The sequence below is a fragment of the Typopeltis vanoorti genome, chromosome 21 (genome assembly GCF_054136105.1).
Source record: "Typopeltis vanoorti isolate ZY-2024b chromosome 21, IOZ_Tvanoo_1.0, whole genome shotgun sequence".
NCBI classification, from domain to species: Eukaryota; Metazoa; Arthropoda; class Arachnida; order Uropygi; family Thelyphonidae; genus Typopeltis; species Typopeltis vanoorti.
This window is the reverse complement of record NC_143569.1, coordinates 27,303,691-27,323,503: the sequence shown is the minus strand read 5'-3', so window position 1 is coordinate 27,323,503 and position 19,813 is coordinate 27,303,691. Positions and strand designations below refer to the sequence as shown.

At 35.6% G+C, this 19,813-nt stretch overlaps 1 protein-coding gene across 1 annotated transcript in view; it reads right to left on the bottom strand.

Moving 5' to 3' along the window:
* The window catches only part of LOC150094685 (cell adhesion molecule Dscam1-like), a 639,127-nt gene that overhangs the window by 10,215 nt on the left and 609,099 nt on the right, over nt 1-19,813 (bottom strand). Inside the window, exon 25 of the mRNA XM_090411623.1 lies at nt 16,125-16,255. Within this exon, the coding sequence (XP_090267749.1) occupies nt 16,125-16,255 (131 nt within the window). The remainder of the gene's footprint in view (nt 1-16,124; nt 16,256-19,813) is intronic.

Here is a 19,813-nt window from a genome sequence, read left to right as displayed (position 1 = left end):
GCTCTCGTGTTTCGAGTTTTTCTGAATAATTAATTATATACTTAAAAAACCTGTCCTTAAACACACATACACACACACACATATACATATTAGATATAAAAAATCGCTAATGTATCCATGTTGATACTCTAATATATACCCTATGATTATTCTTATGGAAAAAAAAAAAAAACTATTCAGTATTAGAATTACGCTTACCAAAAACATACGAGCAGTTGTTATGTTTAAGTTAAATGTGACACACATCTGTCATTGTCGTCTGTGGAAATTCTTAGAGTATGTCGTGATGGCGGGTGTGATTAGATTTTTATGAATAATTAATTATATATTGGTGTCACTCAAACATACGGGTTTTTTTTTTATTTTTATTTTTTTTTTTATTTTATATAGATGGTTGTACTAATTTTCCAATACATTTGGGGTATTTGTTTCCTGTTAAAGGGTGGGAATTCTTAGAGTAAGTCGTGATGGCTCTCGTGTTTCGAGCTTTTCTGAATAATTAATTATATACTTAAAGTACCTGTCCTTAAACACACACACACACACTAGACATAAAAATTGCTAATGTGTCCATGTTGATACTCTAATATATACCCTATGATTATTCTTATGGGAAAAAAAAAAACTATTCAGTATTAGAATTACGCTTACCAAACAACATGCGATCAGTTATGTTTAAGTTAAAAAAGTACTTACAGCTTTCCAGATGACTCTTCGAAATTCGATTATTCCAAAATAGTTCAATTTTATATCCACAACACAACACAAACACAAAAACCACAAAGAATGAAATTTCTGTAAATACTGTAACCTGAACTAGTTACTTCGTCCTTTAGATTACGGAGCGTAGATGGTGAGGTTTCGTCATTGCAATATCCCCCAGCGAGCGCTTTTCTTCAAAGGGGATGACATGAGTCACAACCGTAAATTGTGAATTTATTTTCCAATTTAGATTACTATCCGAATGGTTCGTTCTCTGTTTAATTCCTTCCCACAGTTGCTCATGTTATGTTTCCTAAGCATGGTAGGAAAGTCTATGCGCCTTTTTGTTTAGGGTAAGTGTAATTTCCTGTTTCGAATTCCGAGTGCTGTTAAGGTATGGAATTCTGACAAGTGAAATTATTATTTTTTTTTTTTTTCAAATTGAATGGCTATTTTCTGTATTTTAAAATTCAGTTAACTACATATTATAACCAGAATAACTGAGTAAAATAAATAAATTGTGTGTGAATTACTTTCCCACACTGTTAATTTTCATTAAGCTAGTTTGTAGATAACTGAGTGACTCATTTCCGGTCAGCCAGTCATCGTTCTTTTCATAGCCGTATATAGCGCTTACTTCAAAGGTAAAATATTTCCAGGGTAGTGTATTAGTCAAGCTTTCATGTGAGTAATGTTTACAATAGTGTTAGGTAGCAAAGATTTGTAAATGACCTCATGTGATCTTTGAGACCTAACTTGTTCGCATCACTTCCTATCCTACACATATTGCACTCAAGCTTAATGTTGTGACTAAGAGTTTTCAAGGTGTTACTATACTGATGGGTAGCAAAGGTTCGTAATTTGACCTTGTCTGATCGATGAGAACTAAATTATTCATTGTCACATGTTGTGATTATTGGTTTTCCATTGGTTCTGATTTTTCCCACACTGTTAGTTTTCATTCATTAACTTTGTTTCTAGATAACGAACAAATAAGACTTTTACTTCAATGAATCAAAAAAAAAAATTCTCTGGTTACTTTGTGGCATGAAATTTCACAAGGAAAAAAAAAAAAAAAAAAAAAAGTTATCTTCTTTCTTAAATTTGTATAACACATCTACGACACCCAATTTGTTCATTTAATTTACACATTTTATTGAATGAAATATTATTTACAAATTGTATTTACTGAATCTAACAATACAGAAAATAAATAAATTGAAAAATACATCAAAGGTTCTTCCATGGTTGTGGAATTACCATCGTATGGTTTTGACAATGTTATTCTCATCTGAAAGTTAATTTTCATTTGGTGGTTGTTTGTTGGGAATTTATTACTGTAGTAGTAAAATTAAGGGTTGCATATTTATATTTTCGAATCCAATACGTATACTTCAGAGAATTATTAAAAGCACAGAATCTTTCGTTATGTTTCCAAAAGCATTTAAAAGTACACATTATGTTTTCACGTTTTGGGCATCCAATTTCATTTAAATCAAGAACAGGCCTCCCTATTAACTTCGTTAATGTTTCTGATTTTTCTCTTCCTTTGGCAAGTAATATATGATATTTGCATGTTGATTCTATCATCCAATCTCTTAGTTTGTCCAAAGCTAGTGAACCAATTTCCCACTTCAGTTGATGGTTATATTTTATTAACCAAGAATTCTGTTTTTTAACTCTTTCAGGTAATTCTTTCCAACTACAAGGTGATTTTGTCACTGCATATCTTACACTAAAACCATCAGAAATACAAATTTCTTTAGGAAATAAATTTGAACTGCTATTCAACAAAAATTGTACATCAATTATTCCAATGATAAGTGAAAATTCGTATTTTCACTTATCATTGTACGTAATTACGTACATCACAATGTACGTAAGACACGTACATTGTGATGTATTTATCCCGGACCACTTGGGAAAAATTACGCAGGAAGTGGTCTGATATCCTCGGCTACTTGCAAAGAAGAGTTGACTACGAAATGGACCTCGGTGATTGTTATATTCTGAAATGCCAAGATGGGGAACTAATACTTGATGATACAGGAGCTGCTGGAAGTAAGGTTTTTTTCTATTAGTTGTGAAGAAGCTGAGAGATTTTCAACAAAAATGTACGACATTGATAATCATTTACTATTTTTGGAAACTGAATTACCATCTGTCAGATTAATGGGAAAAATTATCGCTCAACATTTAAATTCATCAATGGTAAAATTAGATTTTCAAGATTTTATCCAATTCGATAAAGATTCTTTATTTTGGGACATTTACGAACATTTTACAAAAACTGTTTGTGTATATTTGCTGACAAAAGAATACACAGAATGTTTAGCGAGGCATGGTGTCATTTCCAGACTGACACAATATCAAACGTATGGAAGTGTGGTTACCATGGTATCTGATTTAAAAATTCTTTTGCGTGACCAGCTATTTTGATGTAATGTAACCAAGAAACAGTGAGTAACAAAAATTTTATTCATTGAACTCTTTGGAAAATGTTAAGAGTCTAACTAAATATTGTGAAATATTTTAGGTAATTACATGTTTCGAATTTTTCTCAGTGAATATACTTGTAAATAGTATTTCAGCAAAATAAAATGTGCATTTGTAAACTTAAATGAACAAAGATGTGTTTTTGTTGTTGTGATTTTCCACAGTGAATTTTTACTCAGTTATTCTGATTAGATCTTGATATTTAAATCCACAACTTTATATCTTAATGCAATTCTGTTTAATTGTTTTAAAAAATCACAACTGTGAAATTAATGCCAGGACAGGAAAAAAAAAAAGTGTTGAAAACGAAAATCCATGTATTGATTATTTTAGAAATTGTCTAATGCTATCTATTGACATTATTTGAGTTATCTGAAAACAAATCGTTCACATAATCGAAAATCCGAACTGTTAAAATTTGGTTATTTTACAGAGAGAGAAAGAGAGAAGCATCTAATTAAACCAACAAAATGTGACTTTAACACTTCTTTAAAGTTTGGCATAGAGAAAATGTTAGTACTCTACAGATAACACATATACAAAATTTTACCTTTCCCTACACAAAGTAAGATAAAAACACACCAACAGTATATCCAACAGCATGTGAAAACATGTCGTTGAGTCATCTGCGCAAAGGTTCATTTTTGAAGGAACGGTCAGGGTAGGGGATGGTAAGTGTAAACAGTACTATAAGGAAATACCAGAGAGTCGAGTGAGTTTGGACTTAAGGTAATCGTTCATCCACTGCAGCTGCTGTTTTGTGATTTGTGTTTGGTAATGCAAAAATAATGGGTGAGCCACAAATTCATTGAAAGTTTCTTTGTGAAAAGTTCTAATTGTTTAGAATTTTGTAAACGAAAGTTACCATAAAGTATACGATCAGAGCTAATAATCAGTGAAATAATAATAAATAACTATTTATTTGTGGTGCCATATGAAGTAATCGAAGAAGAAGAAGAATGAAGGAAAATGATTATGAAAAATCGACAGTGGGTGAAAAATACGAATTTTCACTTATCATTGGAATAATTGATGTACAATTTTTGTTGAATAGCAGTTCAAATTTATTTCCTAAAGAAATTTGTATTTCTGATGGTTTTAGTGTAAGATATGCAATGACAAAATCACCTTGTAGTTGGAAAGAATTACCTGAAAGAGTTAAAAAACAGAATTCTTGGTTAATAAAATATAACCATCAGCTGAAGTGGGAAATTGGTTCACTAGCTTTGGACAAACTAAGAGATTGGATGATAGAATCAACATGCAAATATCATATATTACTTGCCAAAGGAAGAGAAAAATCAAAAACATTAACGAAGTTAATAGGGAGGCCTGTTCTTGATTTAAATGAAATTGGATGCCCAAAACGTGAAAACATAATGTGTACTTTTAAATGCTTTTGGAAACATAACGAAAGATTCTGTGCTTTTAATAATTCTCTGAAGTATACGTATTGGATTCGAAAATATAAATATGCAACCCTTAATTTTACTACTACAGTAATAAATTCCCAACAAACAACCACCAAATGAAAATTAACTTTCAGATGAGAATAACATTGTCAAAACCATACGATGGTAATTCCACAACCATGGAAGAACCTTTGATGTATTTTTCAATTTATTTATTTTCTGTATTGTTAGATTCAGTAAATACAATTTGTAAATAATATTTCATTCAATAATATGTGTAAATTAAATGAACAAATTGGGTGTCGTAGATGTGTTATACAAATTTAAGAAAGAAGATAACATTTTTTTTTTTTTTTTTTTTCCCTTGTGAAATTTCATGCCACAAAGTAACCAGAGAATTTTTTTTTTTGATTCATTGAAGTAAAAGTCTTATTTGTTCGTTATCTAGAAACAAAGTTAATGAATGAAAACTAACAGTGTGGGAAAAATCAGAACCAATGGAAAACCAATAATCACAACATGTGACAATGAATAATTTAGTTCTCATCGATCAGACAAGGTCAAATTACGAACCTTTGCTACCCATCAGTATAGTAACACCTTGAAAACTCTTAGTCACAACATTAAGCTTGAGTGCAATATGTGTAGGATAGGAAGTGATGCGAACAAGTTAGGTCTCAAAGATCACATGAGGTCATTTACAAATCTTTGCTACCTAACACTATTGTAAACATTACTCACATGAAAGCTTGACTAATACACTACCCTGGAAATATTTTACCTTTGAAGTAAGCGCTATATGCAGCTATGAAAAGAACGATGACTGGCTGACCGTTAATGAGTCACTCAGTTATCTACAAACTAGCTTAATGAAAATTAACAGTGTGGGAAAGTAATTCACACACAATTTATTTATTTTACTCAGTTATTCTGGTTATAATATGTAGTTAACTGAATTTTAAAATACAGAAAATAGCCATTCAATTTGAAAAAAAAAAAAATAATAATTTCACTTGTCAGAATTCCATACCTTAACAGCACTCGGAATTCGAAACAGGAAATTACACTTACCCTAAACAAAAAGGCGCATAGACTTTCCTACCATGCTTAGGAAACATAGCATGAGCAACTGTGGGAAGGAATTAAACAGAGAACGAACCATTCGGATAGTAATCTAAATTGGAAAATAAATTCACAATTTACGGTTGTGACTCATGTCATCCCCTTTGAAGAAAAGCGCTCGCTGGGGGATATTGCAATGACGAAACCTCACCATCTACGCTCCGTAATCTAAAGGACGAAGTAACTCGTTCAGGTTACAGTATTTACAGAAATTTCATTCTTTGTGGTTTTTGTGTTTGTGTTGTGTTGTGGATATAAAATTGAACTATTTTGGAATAATCGAATTTCGAAGAGTCATCTGGAAAGCTGTAAGTACTTTTTTAACTTAAACATAACTGATCGCATGTTGTTTGGTAAGCGCAATTCTAATACTGAATAGTTTTTTTTTTTTTTTCCCATAAGAATAATCATAGGGTATATATTAGAGTATCAACATGGACACATTAGCAATTTTTATGTCTAGTGTGTGTGTGTGTGTGTGTGTGTTTAAGGACAGGTACTTTAAGTATATAATTAATTATTCAGAAAAGCTCGAAACACGAGAGCCATCACGACTTACTCTAAGAATTCCCACCCTTTAACAGGAAACAAATACCCCAAATGTATTGGAAAATTAGTACAACCATCTATATAAAATAAAAATAAAAAAAAAAATAAAAAAACCGTATGTTTGAGTGACACCAGTATATAATTAATTATTCATAAAAATCTAATCACACCCGCCATCACGACATACTCTAAGAATTTCCACAGACGACAATGACAGATGTGTGTCACATTTAACTTAAACATAACAACTGCTCGTATGTTTTTGGTAAGCGTAATTCTAATACTGAATAGTTTTTTTTTTTTTTTTCCATAAGAATAATCATAGGGTATATATTAGAGTATCAACATGGATACATTAGCGATTTTTTATATCTAATATATATATGTGTGTGTGTGTATGTGTGTTTAAGGACAGGTTTTTTAAGTATATAATTAATTATTCAGAAAAACTCGAAACACGAGAGCCATCACGACTTTCTCTAAGAATTCCCACACTTTAACAGGAAAGAAATGCCCAAAATGTATTGGAAAATTAGTACAACCATCTATAGAAGAAAAAAAAACTGTATGTTTGAGTGACATAGAATATAGTTAAATTAAATTATCATTCCAAACTCAATAACAACAAACATTCGCGTCACGATTCCTTATCTTATCTTGATCTAGATCTTGTCAGAAGTGTCCACCAATGACAACACGATTACTTATACACTAATATATTTCCCTTTCCATTCAAAACAATAACGTCACTTATTTACAACTAACAAATGACGTCACTTATCTACATCTGAAAACAACACACACCCACGACACGATTCCTTATCTTATCTTGATCTTGATCTTGTCAGAAGTGAGCACCAATCACGACACGATTTCTTATCCACTAATATCATCCTTTCCATTCAAAACAACAACGTCACTTATTTACAAATGACGACATTTATTTACAAATAACAAATGACGTCACTTATCTACATCTGAAAACAACACACACACACCCACCTCACCATTCCTTATCTTATCTTGATCTTCATCTTGTCAGAACTGCACCACCAATCACAACACGAATCCTTATCTCTACCATCACCCATAATCGAACCAAAACACAAGAACTGAAGCCAGTGACACACTTGCCCACACGGAAATTCCAAACATTCCACACCCATGAAGCCATGCACACAATGACGTCATCAACCAATCACGTCACGATTCCTTATCTTATCTTGATCTTGTCAGAAGTGCCACCCCTACTACTAAGGACATATTGCTAACGTTGCTAAGGTAGTCCATAAGATTACTTGGCTTGTGAAGCACACATCAACAAGTAGAGATAAGGAAGTGGTAATTCCTCTTTATAAGGCTACTGATGTGCTCAAGTCTGGTCCCCAGGTTTCTTGGGGATGAGGAAGCGGTGGAGAGGATTCAGAGGCCAAGATGGTGAGTGGCCTGCGGAATGTACGTTATGAGTATACCGGGTGATCCAAAAGTCACAGAAAAAGTAAAAATTCAATAATTAAAAGTATAGCAGCAGCACGATGCGGTTTTCATAGAAATGCACAGAAAGACATGGATTTTTTTTTTAATAACGAAACATTTTATTGCCAGAATAATTACATTTGTCACCGACAGGTGGCGCTGTAGCGGTCCCGGAGCGGTAACCTTGCTATTTAAACCGTGAGGTACGTAAATTTCAGATGTAGTGAATACTGACGTTAGACTTTCAGCATTTAACGTTTATTAGTGAAGTTAAACATTCTGCCAAGGTGAGGCATGTTATCGTTACGAGATAAAGCACTTTTAGTTAAGCTGCATTATCAGAACTCCCAAATGTGCAAGTGTGGCTTTGCGCACCTATCGTTCGATGCGGGGTATTAGAAGTGGAAAGGGACCGATGTCTTGTTCCTCACTGATAGCTATGATGAAAAGGTTTGAGGGCACTGGCAGTTTGGAAGCACGTGCAAGAAGCGGGAGACCCAAAAAAACTATTGCAGTTGTGCACGAGATCGAACACGAGACCAACACACAATCGGCAGCTTCCGCACATGGGGAATGCAGTGCGCGTGACATTTCAAGACGAACTGGAATTTCGTACGGGACTGTGTGTCGATCACTCAGGATTATGCTCAAGGGGTATCCTTACAAAATCCAACACGAACCGGAACTGAAACCAACCGATTTCGAGAGACGTCATGAATTTCCAAATTGGGCCTTTCAACATATGGAAAACAATGCGGATTGGCTGTCAAATGTCCTGTGGACTGACGAGGCGCACTTTTCGCTTAATGGAAGTGTAAATGCGCACAACTGCCGCATCTGGGCGAGAGAGAACCCACACGCGATTGTGAAAATCCCTTTACATCAGCCAAAGGTGAAAGCATGGTGTAGGTTCACTGCGTCATTAATTATAGGCCCTTTTTTCTTTGAGGAAGTCCACAGCGGTAAATTTCTAAGTGTTTCTGTCACAGGCGAACGTTATGTAGCGCTTTTAAGAGGCAGCATCATTCCCTCCTTGCAAGAGAGGCAAGCGCTCCATAGTGTAACATTCATGCAGGATGGAGCACCTCCGCTAATCACAGATCCTCTCCAGCACCTACGGCAATCGACATTTGGCGATGACCGTGTCCTCAGTCGCTCTTTCCCGCACGAATGGCCACCAAGATCTCCAGACCTTACACCTTGTGACTTTTGGTTATGGGGCTACTTGAAGTCACAGGTGTACAGAGGTTGGCCGACGTCATTGGCCATGTTGAAAGAAGCTATTCGCCATCATGTGACAGGAATTACAGCTGAAACCCTCTTCGATGCTGTGCAGGGTGTCGTGCCACGTCTGACGTCCATTCTCATGAATGACGGCCGTCACATTTAACATTTGTAATCCTAGCTGCGTTGCGAACTGTGCTGCTCCACTGCACAAACTACTGACACAACTTAAGCGCCACATATCGGTGGCAAATGTAACTATTCTGGTAATAAACCTTTTCGTTATTAAAAATACTCATAACTTTCTGTGTATTTCTGTGAAAACTACATCGTTCTACTGTCTGTACTTTTCGAATTATTGAATGTTTACTTTTTCTGTTACTTTTGGATCACCCGGTAGATTGAAAGTGTGTGGATTGCAGAAGTTGTTGATAAGAGAAAACGAGGGGATACGATAGAAATATTTAAGTTGCTTATAGGCTAGATGCAGGGGGAAATGTTGCAGCTCTTGGTTAGAGGGACCAGAACAAGGAGTCATCCCTGATCGTTGAATAAAGGTGTGGCTAGTAGGGGTGTGAGGACTAGATTTTCTGCTTGGAGAGTTGTGAATAAGTGGAATTGGTAGCCAGAGTCAGTTGTGAGTGCTTTTTCTGTTAATGGGTTCAAGGAGAGGTATGATAGATTGGGTCTCACGCGATGAGTCTTCGGATTCCATGGAGGTGCCTGTATAATTATAATAATAATAATAAGTGTTTCGATTAATGGGTTAAAAGAAACAGAAATATAAAATTTTTCCAAAACAGATTATGAAAGTTTATACAGAGTATAATAGAAAAGAAAGCGAAAAGTATAATAAAAAGATAAAAAAAGACATGGTTAAGAAACGACAAGTTTCTTAAATCTTATAATTGGCATTACGTGCTTCCTAGGAATGAATTCAAATTGTTGAAAACACTACAGAGGGACGAAAACGAAATCACTATAGATTAAAAGTAAAAATCTTGAATAGGAAATTCTACAAAATATGAATAATCTGGCTCATAAAAATGGAGAATCATATTTTCGTTAATGTGCTGGATAAATGTCTTTTCACAGCCAAGTAACTACGTGTAAGTATTGTTCTAATAGGGGAGTTTGTTCTACCTAATGAAGTGCCTTTATACTCTTTGGTCTGCTTATTTCTCTGGTGGGATAAAGAATTCCTGCCACCCCCATATGAGAACGGATAACTCAACTTCAGCTGGAATTCTCATGAGGATTTCCCGCATTCTAGAATGATTAACCCAATCACATCATTCTGAACAAAGGGCATTGTCATTATCGACTGAGCTACGAAGGATGTTAAAAATGAAGAAACTTAAAAATAGCGAACTAAATCAAGTTTTTGAAGTTAAACTTTGGATTAAAATAATTTAATTGTAGAGACCTATTTAAATATAGAGAATTTCGGTTGAATTAAATTTTCTTGAGATATTAAACTGGTTCAATTAGTTTCTTCATAAATGTAAAAATTACCGACGACTCCTCTGATTGCGACAGTAGTAGGGTAGCCACTTCTCCCCAGATCAAGATCAGATAAGGAATCGTGACGTGAATGTTTATTGTTATCAGATGAAGATAAGTGACGTCATTTGTTAGTTGTAAATAAGTGATGTCATTTGTTACTTAGTTGTAAATAAGTGACGCTATTGTTTTGAATGGAAAAGGGAGATATATTAGTGGATAAGGAATCGTGTCGTGATTGGTGGGACACTTCTGACCAGATCAAGAAAAGATAAGGAATCGTGACGTGATTATTTGTTGTTATCAAATGAAGATATGTGACATCATTTGTTAGTTGTAAATAAGTGGCGTTGCTGTTTTGAATGGAAAGGAAAATATTTTAGTAGCTAAGGAATCATGTCGTGATTGGTGGAACACTTCTGACAAGATCAAGATAAGATAAAGAAGCGTGAAGTGGATGTGTGTTATTATAGAGTTTGGATTGCTTGGAATTTCGCTGGGGGCATAACATGGTGTGTTTGGTTCGTTAATTGCCTTGTGGGTGATATTTAGAGATAAGAATCGTGACGTTATGTGTTTGGAAATTTCTGGGGAACATATGTTTTGGTTTGGCTATGGAATTGTGGGCGATGTTTTTGAGATAAGATATCTTGAATTTTCCCAGGGTGACACACATCCGCAATTGTCGTCATGTTTTGTCCATGGTTGTCTATAGATGGCTGGACTAATTGTCCAATACATTTTGGGGTATTTCTTTTTTGTTAAAGGGTGGGAATTCTTATAGTAGAGTAAAGTCTAGTGGCGACAGTGTTTCGAGCTTTTCTGAATAATTTAATTATATGCTAATATCACTCAAACACACACTTTTTTCCCATAGCTCATCCGTATTTTCTTCTATATTCATATTCTAATTCATATTTCATTCATACTGAAGAATCTTCGATAGGTTTATCATCATTGTCAGTGATGCGCACAGGTAGGTTCATACCTACCTGTGCGCATACCTACACGAACGCGTAGGTATGATTTTCCCAAATCCAAGTATTCTTCAGATGTACCTGGAATGCAAAATTCCACAGGACTTGCACTGTCAGTACTGGATATTGGTTGGTTGGTAGGTGACATAGGAACTTCTTTCCACACACATGTTGACACGAGGGTGGGAAAAAAAGATCTAACTCTGATATCATATCCTCGGCAAAAGATGTCATCTCGCTTGCGCTTTTTAGTATTCGTTTTTTTCTTTTTGCTTCCTTGATCTCTCTCTGAAGTAATCGACTCTGAGCCTTTTCAGAAATGGTTTTCCCAGCTTCTGATGCTCTGTTTATAAAGGCTCGCCGTACAGGAATCCCTTCCAATACATCTCCTATCATATGCTGACCGGCTTTTAAGGCTTGACGACCGACAAATTGGGCAGGAGGTTTTAAAAGTGGACTTAGAAAGGAGAAAGCACTTCTGAAAATGCTACCTAATCCGTACCCACGTTGTATTGGGGCCCCGTAAATATTTGAGCAAATACCTGCCGGCACTGCGTAATATCTGAGATAATCAGTCATCCTTCACTTGTGGGAAGTGTAATTTAACTATTGTCTTGCCGCCACGAAAGTGGAACAACTCGCCGCTGTCAGAACGAATTTCAGTGCTAATTGACTGAAATGTTTGTTTTCGTAACGGATAATAATCTGGATGAGCAAAAACGAAGGAATACCTGGTGCTGCACTGAACAACTCGTAACGATGGTGCACAAGTATTACCAACTATCTGTTCTTGGATTAAATCAGAATAAACAAAATATGCAGCTACACTCCTCTTTATATCAACTGGATATTTCCCTGTGATGGTACCTCTTAGTTTAACACTAATCTGATTTAAACCCAGTAGAAGGCCCAAACCCGAGGCCTCCTTGGGAAACAACAGGTTGTAATCTTTTGGGACTGTCAGCGAAATGGTGTTGTTTGGGTTCTTTTTTCCAGCAATCACAGAACTCATATAAAACACTGCTTGAAGAAGTTCAGAGGGTCAATTGTAACTGCCATGGAGAATCTTGTACACTTTGTAAAATCCTTCTTTAGACTTTTCGAAAACTTTATTTCCTGTGATGTTGTTGTTGTCGATAGTGTTGACTCCTCCTCCTCCAACTCTACGTATCATATGAAACTCATCGTTACCGGAATCGATGTTATTGAATTCTCCCAGAAGATGAATTTCGGCAAAAGCAACTTCCCATTTACCTTTAAATCTGATCTCGTGTGGTAATTAAATTTGAAATTTCGTTTGCGTGTTTGTAGGAAACATTTTCATACTTGCGTTACTGGGAAGGGTTAAGTAAAACATCTTGGCTACGAACCCAAGAATTATACGATGAGGGTTAACCGAGTCACTTAACAAAATACTGAAGCTTTCTGTTTGTAGTGTTTAAGTACTTGTTCGATTAGATACACGTCTTCCGGAAGTTCATGGGGTATATCAGCCTTTTGCAGTTGAGGTTCATAGAAAGTTCCCTCCACTATCTCTCCTTCCCGACAGCGAACTCCATATACTACAGGGTTTCTATTAATAACCTGAGCAATAGTGAACAATTCTCATGTCCAGTTACCCCAAAACCATTTTCTAAATTTTTGGGTGTCATCACTTAAAACCACACTATCACCTACTTGAAATTTTGGTTTGGTAGTCTCCTGTTGGGTTCCGTACAAATATTTCCAAACACGATCCTCGTTGTGAAAGTTAACTTCCGAAGAAGCCATACCGATAGTGCGGTGTGGTGTGAGGTTATAAGTATGTACAAAGGTCGGCAAAACGTTCGTATAACTTTTAGTATACGTCATCCATTTGTAGATCTTTGTTTTCAATGTTCTGATAAATCCTTCTGCAATGGGTGCTTTTATTACGCTCCTGGTCGTGCAGAAATGAATATTATGGTTCTTAAACAATGCACGAACTTTCTTGTTGCAAAACTCTTTTCCTTGATCAGTGTTTATGTAACATGGCACTTCCTCTTTAAAAATAGACTCGAAAGCATTAAGAACAGCGTCTGCTGATTTCTTTTTCAGTGTTCGAACCCACGCAAATCGGGAAAAACAATCAGTGCACACAAGCAGGAAACACACACCCCCATTCTCTTTTGCATGAGATGACATATCTGCCAAATCACATTGAAAAGTGTGTAAAAAGTGTCGGGACTTTGATTTGATTGCGTTTAAACTTTCTTCGAATGGGTTTATGTATCACATAAGTAGGTTATGTTGCTAACCAACTTTTCACGGTTTAATGGCAAATTTGTATGTTTCTGTAAAGTTTTGATACTTCCAAAAGTAACTACTGTATTAGGATTATAGTAATCTGCTAACTTTTCCATTACTATCAATGATTTTTTTTTCTTTGCAGGTGAAAATCAAGAACCATCGCAAAAGTGGCAGATACTTGCTTTTATAGCAGTGCGGCTAATATTAGTGTATGTGGAAATTGTCATTCTCATCTGGGAAGCAGTATCAAAATCAGGCAATCACACATGCCTCATCAAAGAAATGTTACGACAAGAAAAACACCATATGCATTGGTGATATCTGTAAATTTCTATTTCTGCATATTACATTGTAAATAATATCTGTGAAATAAATGTGTAAACTTAAAAGAACAAACAGTGTCGTTTATGTGTTATGTGTGTTTAAGTAAGATCACACTGGAAATCACAACGAATTCACACACGATTGGTTCATTTATTTATTTATTGAACTTTAAGATCTTAATTTTAGACAAATCAAAATATTCAGATGAATTATGAATAAAATATGAATTAGAATATGAATATAGAAGAAAATAGGGATGAGCTATGGGAAAAAAGTGTGTGCTTGAGTGACATTAGCATATAATTAAATTATTCAGAAAAGCTCGAAACACTGTCGCCACTAGACTCTACTCTACTGTAAGAATTCCCACCCTTTAAACAGGAAAGAAATACCCCAAAATGTATTGGAAAATTAGTACAGCCATCTATAGACGACCAAAGACAAAACATGATGACAATGACGGATGTGTGTCATCGTGTGAAAATTCCAAGATATCTTATCTCAAAAACATCGCCCACAATTCCATAGCCAAACCAAAACACCATGTGATATCACAGAGAGACATATGTTCCCCAGAAATTTCCAAACACATAACGTCACGATTCTTATCTCTAAATACACAATGCTTTAGACGAACCAAACACACCACGTGATGTTCCTGACAGATGAGGGCTCCAGCGAAATTCGAAACATTCCAAACTCTATAATAACACACATCTACGTCACGATTCCTTATCTTATCTTGATCTGGTCAGAAGTGTCCCACCAATCACGACACGACTCCTTATCCATTAATATATCTCCCTTTTCCATTCAAAACAATACCATCACTTATTTACAACTAACAAATGACGTCACTTATCTTCATCTGATAACAACAAACATTCATGTCACGATTCCTTATGTTATCTGGATCTTGATCTGTCAGAAGTGCACCACCAATCACAACACGGATCCTTATCTCTACCATCACCCATAATTCCATATGCGAACACCAAAACACAACGGACTTCACTGACACATATGCCCCCAGGGAAATTCCAAACATTACAAACACATGACGTCATGAAATTAACAACCAATCACGTCATGATTCCTTATCTTATCTTGATCTGGTCAGAAGTGGCTACTCTACTAATTGTGACGCCGCAATCTCCGTCACTCATCCAAGATGGTTTTAATCACTTTACGCTTCTATCATGCAAAGCGTGATATCATAATGGAGTATGACATTCATCTATCTCCTATTACCACAGGGATCAGCCTTTCCGTTATGGTGTTTTCAAGTGATATCCTCATTTGTTTTTCTGTAATATCTTAGATAATTTCATGCGATTGAAAGGATATATCCACAGCTATTAACAAATCCATTCTGGCAGACAAGATGAGGATTGGGTTTATACAGACGGAGTGGATGTCATCCAATTTCAGTCGACATGAATATTTTCTTTGAAGTCATTCGTACTTAGATGCCAAGTATTGACTCCGGTAGATATCTCTAGTTGAGTGTTCACCTCCATCTGTGAATCTAGAAGAATATCTGAGGAATAACAAACTTTATATCCACCATCAAACTTAGATTACTTTATGCCAGTGCTTCATTTAAGATAAATTAAAGCCATATAAAGTTTATGTTCGGTAAAATGATTCTTTTCAAAGAAGCAACAGTGAAACTGCTGTGAATATGAAAATCGATTATTTTTTCTTCATTTCAAATGTTTCAGTAAACTGTATTAATACATCTTAATCACAATCATCAAATTTTCTTACAGTTTTAAACTCAGCGGAAACAGTAGAGTAGCCATATAACAATTATGGAAATGTATTGGGAAGGATTATCAATTAATATCCATTCTTTCACTACCCAACTTCCTTCATATTTAAATCCACGTATTTAAGAGAGAGGTTTAAACCAGACATATGAAGTATCAGAATGTAATTGGCAGCTGATGGACGATAAACATAAAATTTGGTGTAGTTGGTACAAGATATGAAAACAGATTTATTAAAAAAGAGATAAACCTGGAAAATGTGTTTGAAATAATGAAGAGAAAAAGAGTTTTGAATTCACCTTTTATATCGGACAGACATTTCAACTCTCGATCACATTCAGTTTCTGAAATTTCTTGTAACTCATCGTCTTCTTCTCTCTGTGTGAGATCCCTAACATCCTCCTCACTCTCGTTGTCCGATTCGTTCACCCTGTGAAAAAAACATAATTCAGTTTTAATGTTAGATGAGAAAAAAAAATACAGATAATCTCATCATAATTTATAAAAATAAATGAAGTGCGAATTAGAAGAGTATGCACTGTTCGTTGATCGCAACAGCACAATCTTAAAATGTGGTTTAGCTGTGGTTTGATAATATATTAATATATGATCCATCATCTTTTTATAGCCAAATAAAATGAAACGTAAAAGTTTCGAAATATTTCTATTTTGCCCACTTAGGTTTCTGCATAGTCTCGGATGAGAACGGCAGTTCGAACCAGGCTAATGATACTTAATCAATGTACTAATAAAAAACGAATAAGTGGGCTCATGGACAGGGTTCCTCTCTTTTAAGAACAAGTCAAAGCAACTCCTATGCCGACATTATATTCTCACAAACTCTCTGGTATATTTTCGAAAATCTTAAGTGTTTTCTTTTATTTTGTTAGAAAAAGATGATGGATCTTTAATATCCTCATTACATATTACTTAATTCTTCAAATTAAAGCCTTTCTGGCTCTATATTTTGATATAGAGCCAGAAAGGTATTAATATAGGTTGATATTAATATAGGTTGTATTAATATTCAATTCACTCCTTAATATCTGTTTGTTACATTACATTATATTTCAATTTAAAAATGGTAGATTATATTACTTAAACGATCAACAAAGATTACAATATTTATCAAACATTTGATTATATAAACCAAAAACGTAAATAATATAAGAACAAACTTACTATAATAACATTATTATTAATTCAATTCTAGATATTGAAATAAAGCTAAACATAGTAAAAATGGCAATGTTTCCGACACCTAAATAATTTCCAGATCTACATTATTTTTAAGGATCCCTTTTTCAACAAATTTCTCACGGGGTGGAAATGGGGAATCAATCGACCGTGAGATGCAGTGATTGATTTTATATGAGATGCCCATATAATGTAACGGATGGCAATGCTGAACCAATGAAGTTTAACTGAGGTTCGGCTGTTGCTGTTATCCTGGGTTAATGAGTTCGCTCTCTTAGGTTTTGCCCTAAGGGAGCACTTTGAGTCTCCGGAGAAAGTGTTCTCCGGCACGGCCCGCTGAGGGGTACTTGCCGGTGAATTATTTTCCTCGGAATATGAGCGGTTCTGCTCAGTGGTCGGGGAGCCCGTCACTGAGTGGAACCAACGCTGAGATTAGGACGGTCTTTCGCCCACTATGGAGTGGCCTAGAGGTCGTCCGTATTTTTGAGATTTCACCTTTACTTACATAGTCGGTGATTGATTCATTCAATCCAATACCCTTGGATGGTAATGGATGGCAATGCTATAGCCAATGAAGTTCTAACTGAGGCTCGGCGATTGCTGTTACCCTCCTGCCATGATCAGAGCTTTAATAGCTCAATAACACCTTATCCCTACACTGTCCTCTACAGATAACGGGGAAGGTGAAAAGCATTCTTGCTTCGCCCTTTTAAGCCAGTCCTTATAAGGACTAAATTTCTCACGTATTAATGTCTCTCACATATTAATATTAATACCCTTGTAGGGTAATGGATGGCAATGCTGTAGCCAATGAATTTTAACTGAGGCTCGGCTGTTGCTGTTACCCCTGGGACGCAGAGATTCAAGAGTTTGAGTTGGCTCTGTTAGGGTTTTTGCCTTAAGGGAGCAATTTGAGTCTCTGGGGTAAGTATTCTCCGGCACGGCCCGCTGAGGGGCTTTGTCGGTGAATGCTTTTTTTCGGAATAAATATTGCTCGGTGGTAGCGTGTGGGTGGAAGGCCATCATTGAGTGGAGCCAACGCTGAGATGGACGGTCTTTCGGCCACTATTGAGTGGTCTAGGGATCGTCTGAATTTTTATTTGGATAATTTTTAGATTGGCTTTACTTACGTATCACAAATTAGCCAATGAAGTTTTAACTGAGGCTCGGCTATTGCTGTTATCCTCTTGCTATGATCAGAGCTTTAATAGCTCAATAACCCCTTATCCCCACACTGTCTTGTACAGATAACGGGGAAGATGAAAAGCATTTTTGGCTTCGCCCCTTTAGGCCAGTCCTTATAAGGATAAATTTCACGTAACAACAGTGATTTGTGGATTTTGCGGAAAAACAACTCATTTGATTTCGAGTATTCCGCATATTTCAGTGTCGTTATTAATTTTTCGATAGATATCTGTTATCATATATATATATATATATATATATATATATATATTTGCCCTTTAACTAACCTCCATAATCTTTCATAGCTTTTCTCTCTTCCCAATCTCTTGTACTCTCCTTCGTTCCTCTGATTACCAGATTTTTGCATCCAATTTTCCTTCGTCTTTATCTTTTGAATTGTCTGGATAACTCTACGACTTACATATATCTCCCTTTCCTTCTTTTTTTTATTATTCTGTTCATGCACATGTAACTTAAGAAGAGTTGGCTTCGTCTAGTGGAAGTGCTCCTTTATATGTCGGTCTTCTAGTTGACCTCCACCATGAGCTACCCCACACCGTCTGAAAGTAGTTTGTTTAAAATCTGCATTCATCCTTAATCACAAGGACGGTTTATCATTAGTGAACACCGTACACGCGGAAGACATTGGATATTTCATCGACGGGCTTCCATAAATGAGAAGAAACATGAAACTACGCTAGAATTCATCGCCAACAAAGCAACTGTCTTCGTTCCCTACGAGACATCGATTTCCGTTTCTCTCCTGATGTTTTCTGCAAGATTTAGTTACGAAGCTCCGATTCATATTTCAGAATCCGAAAGGGAAAGACAATTGAATCTCTCTCTCTCTCTCTCTAGTGTTCCTTTTCACGAGGAAGTTATCAAAGTTAGATTTTCGTGCGAATGCCCCGCAAGTAATTTGTTAGGGAGAACAAGCAACTGTGCGCGATCACCAAGTTTGTCCTGAGGAGACACTCAATTCCAACGAGGACTGATTAATTTTTCAACATCGTGTTTTGCTTAGATCATCATCTGCAACAGGGCAGTGATTTACAGCTAAGCGCAACTAATTAATTATACAGATGATGTCAGTGTAGGAATGAACAGATGGTGTAGAGATACTCAATCGCTATTTTGCTAACTTGTACATTTAAAATGATTATTTCGACTAACAAGTAAAACAATTTTTTTCCAAAGGAGAGGTGCTGTCTAACCTTGTGTTTCGCCTGTTATTATTTTCCATTAAGAAAAAATAAGTCATATGTCTAATGCTTTTTGTTTATTTCCAAAGGAAGTAGAAAAAGCACTTTTAGAGTTGTTTTTTTTTTTAAATCGGTGGGTCCTTATTTGAAACTATCTCGTGATCATAAACCCTGATTCGTATTATATTCTGAAATCCAGTTGTTAGAGTTCAGAGGTACGCTATTTAAAATTCTAATTTCAGGGAAAAAATTTGTACATATCCTAGATCATTTAAACTCGGGAACTGGCTTGGGAAAACCTAAAGAGAGCATCTGGTCAGCCACTATAATCGGACCTACAATCCATTTTGGTAGGTCTAGCATTATGGAACGGGCAAGGTTGCTTGTAATATATTAAAGTTAAA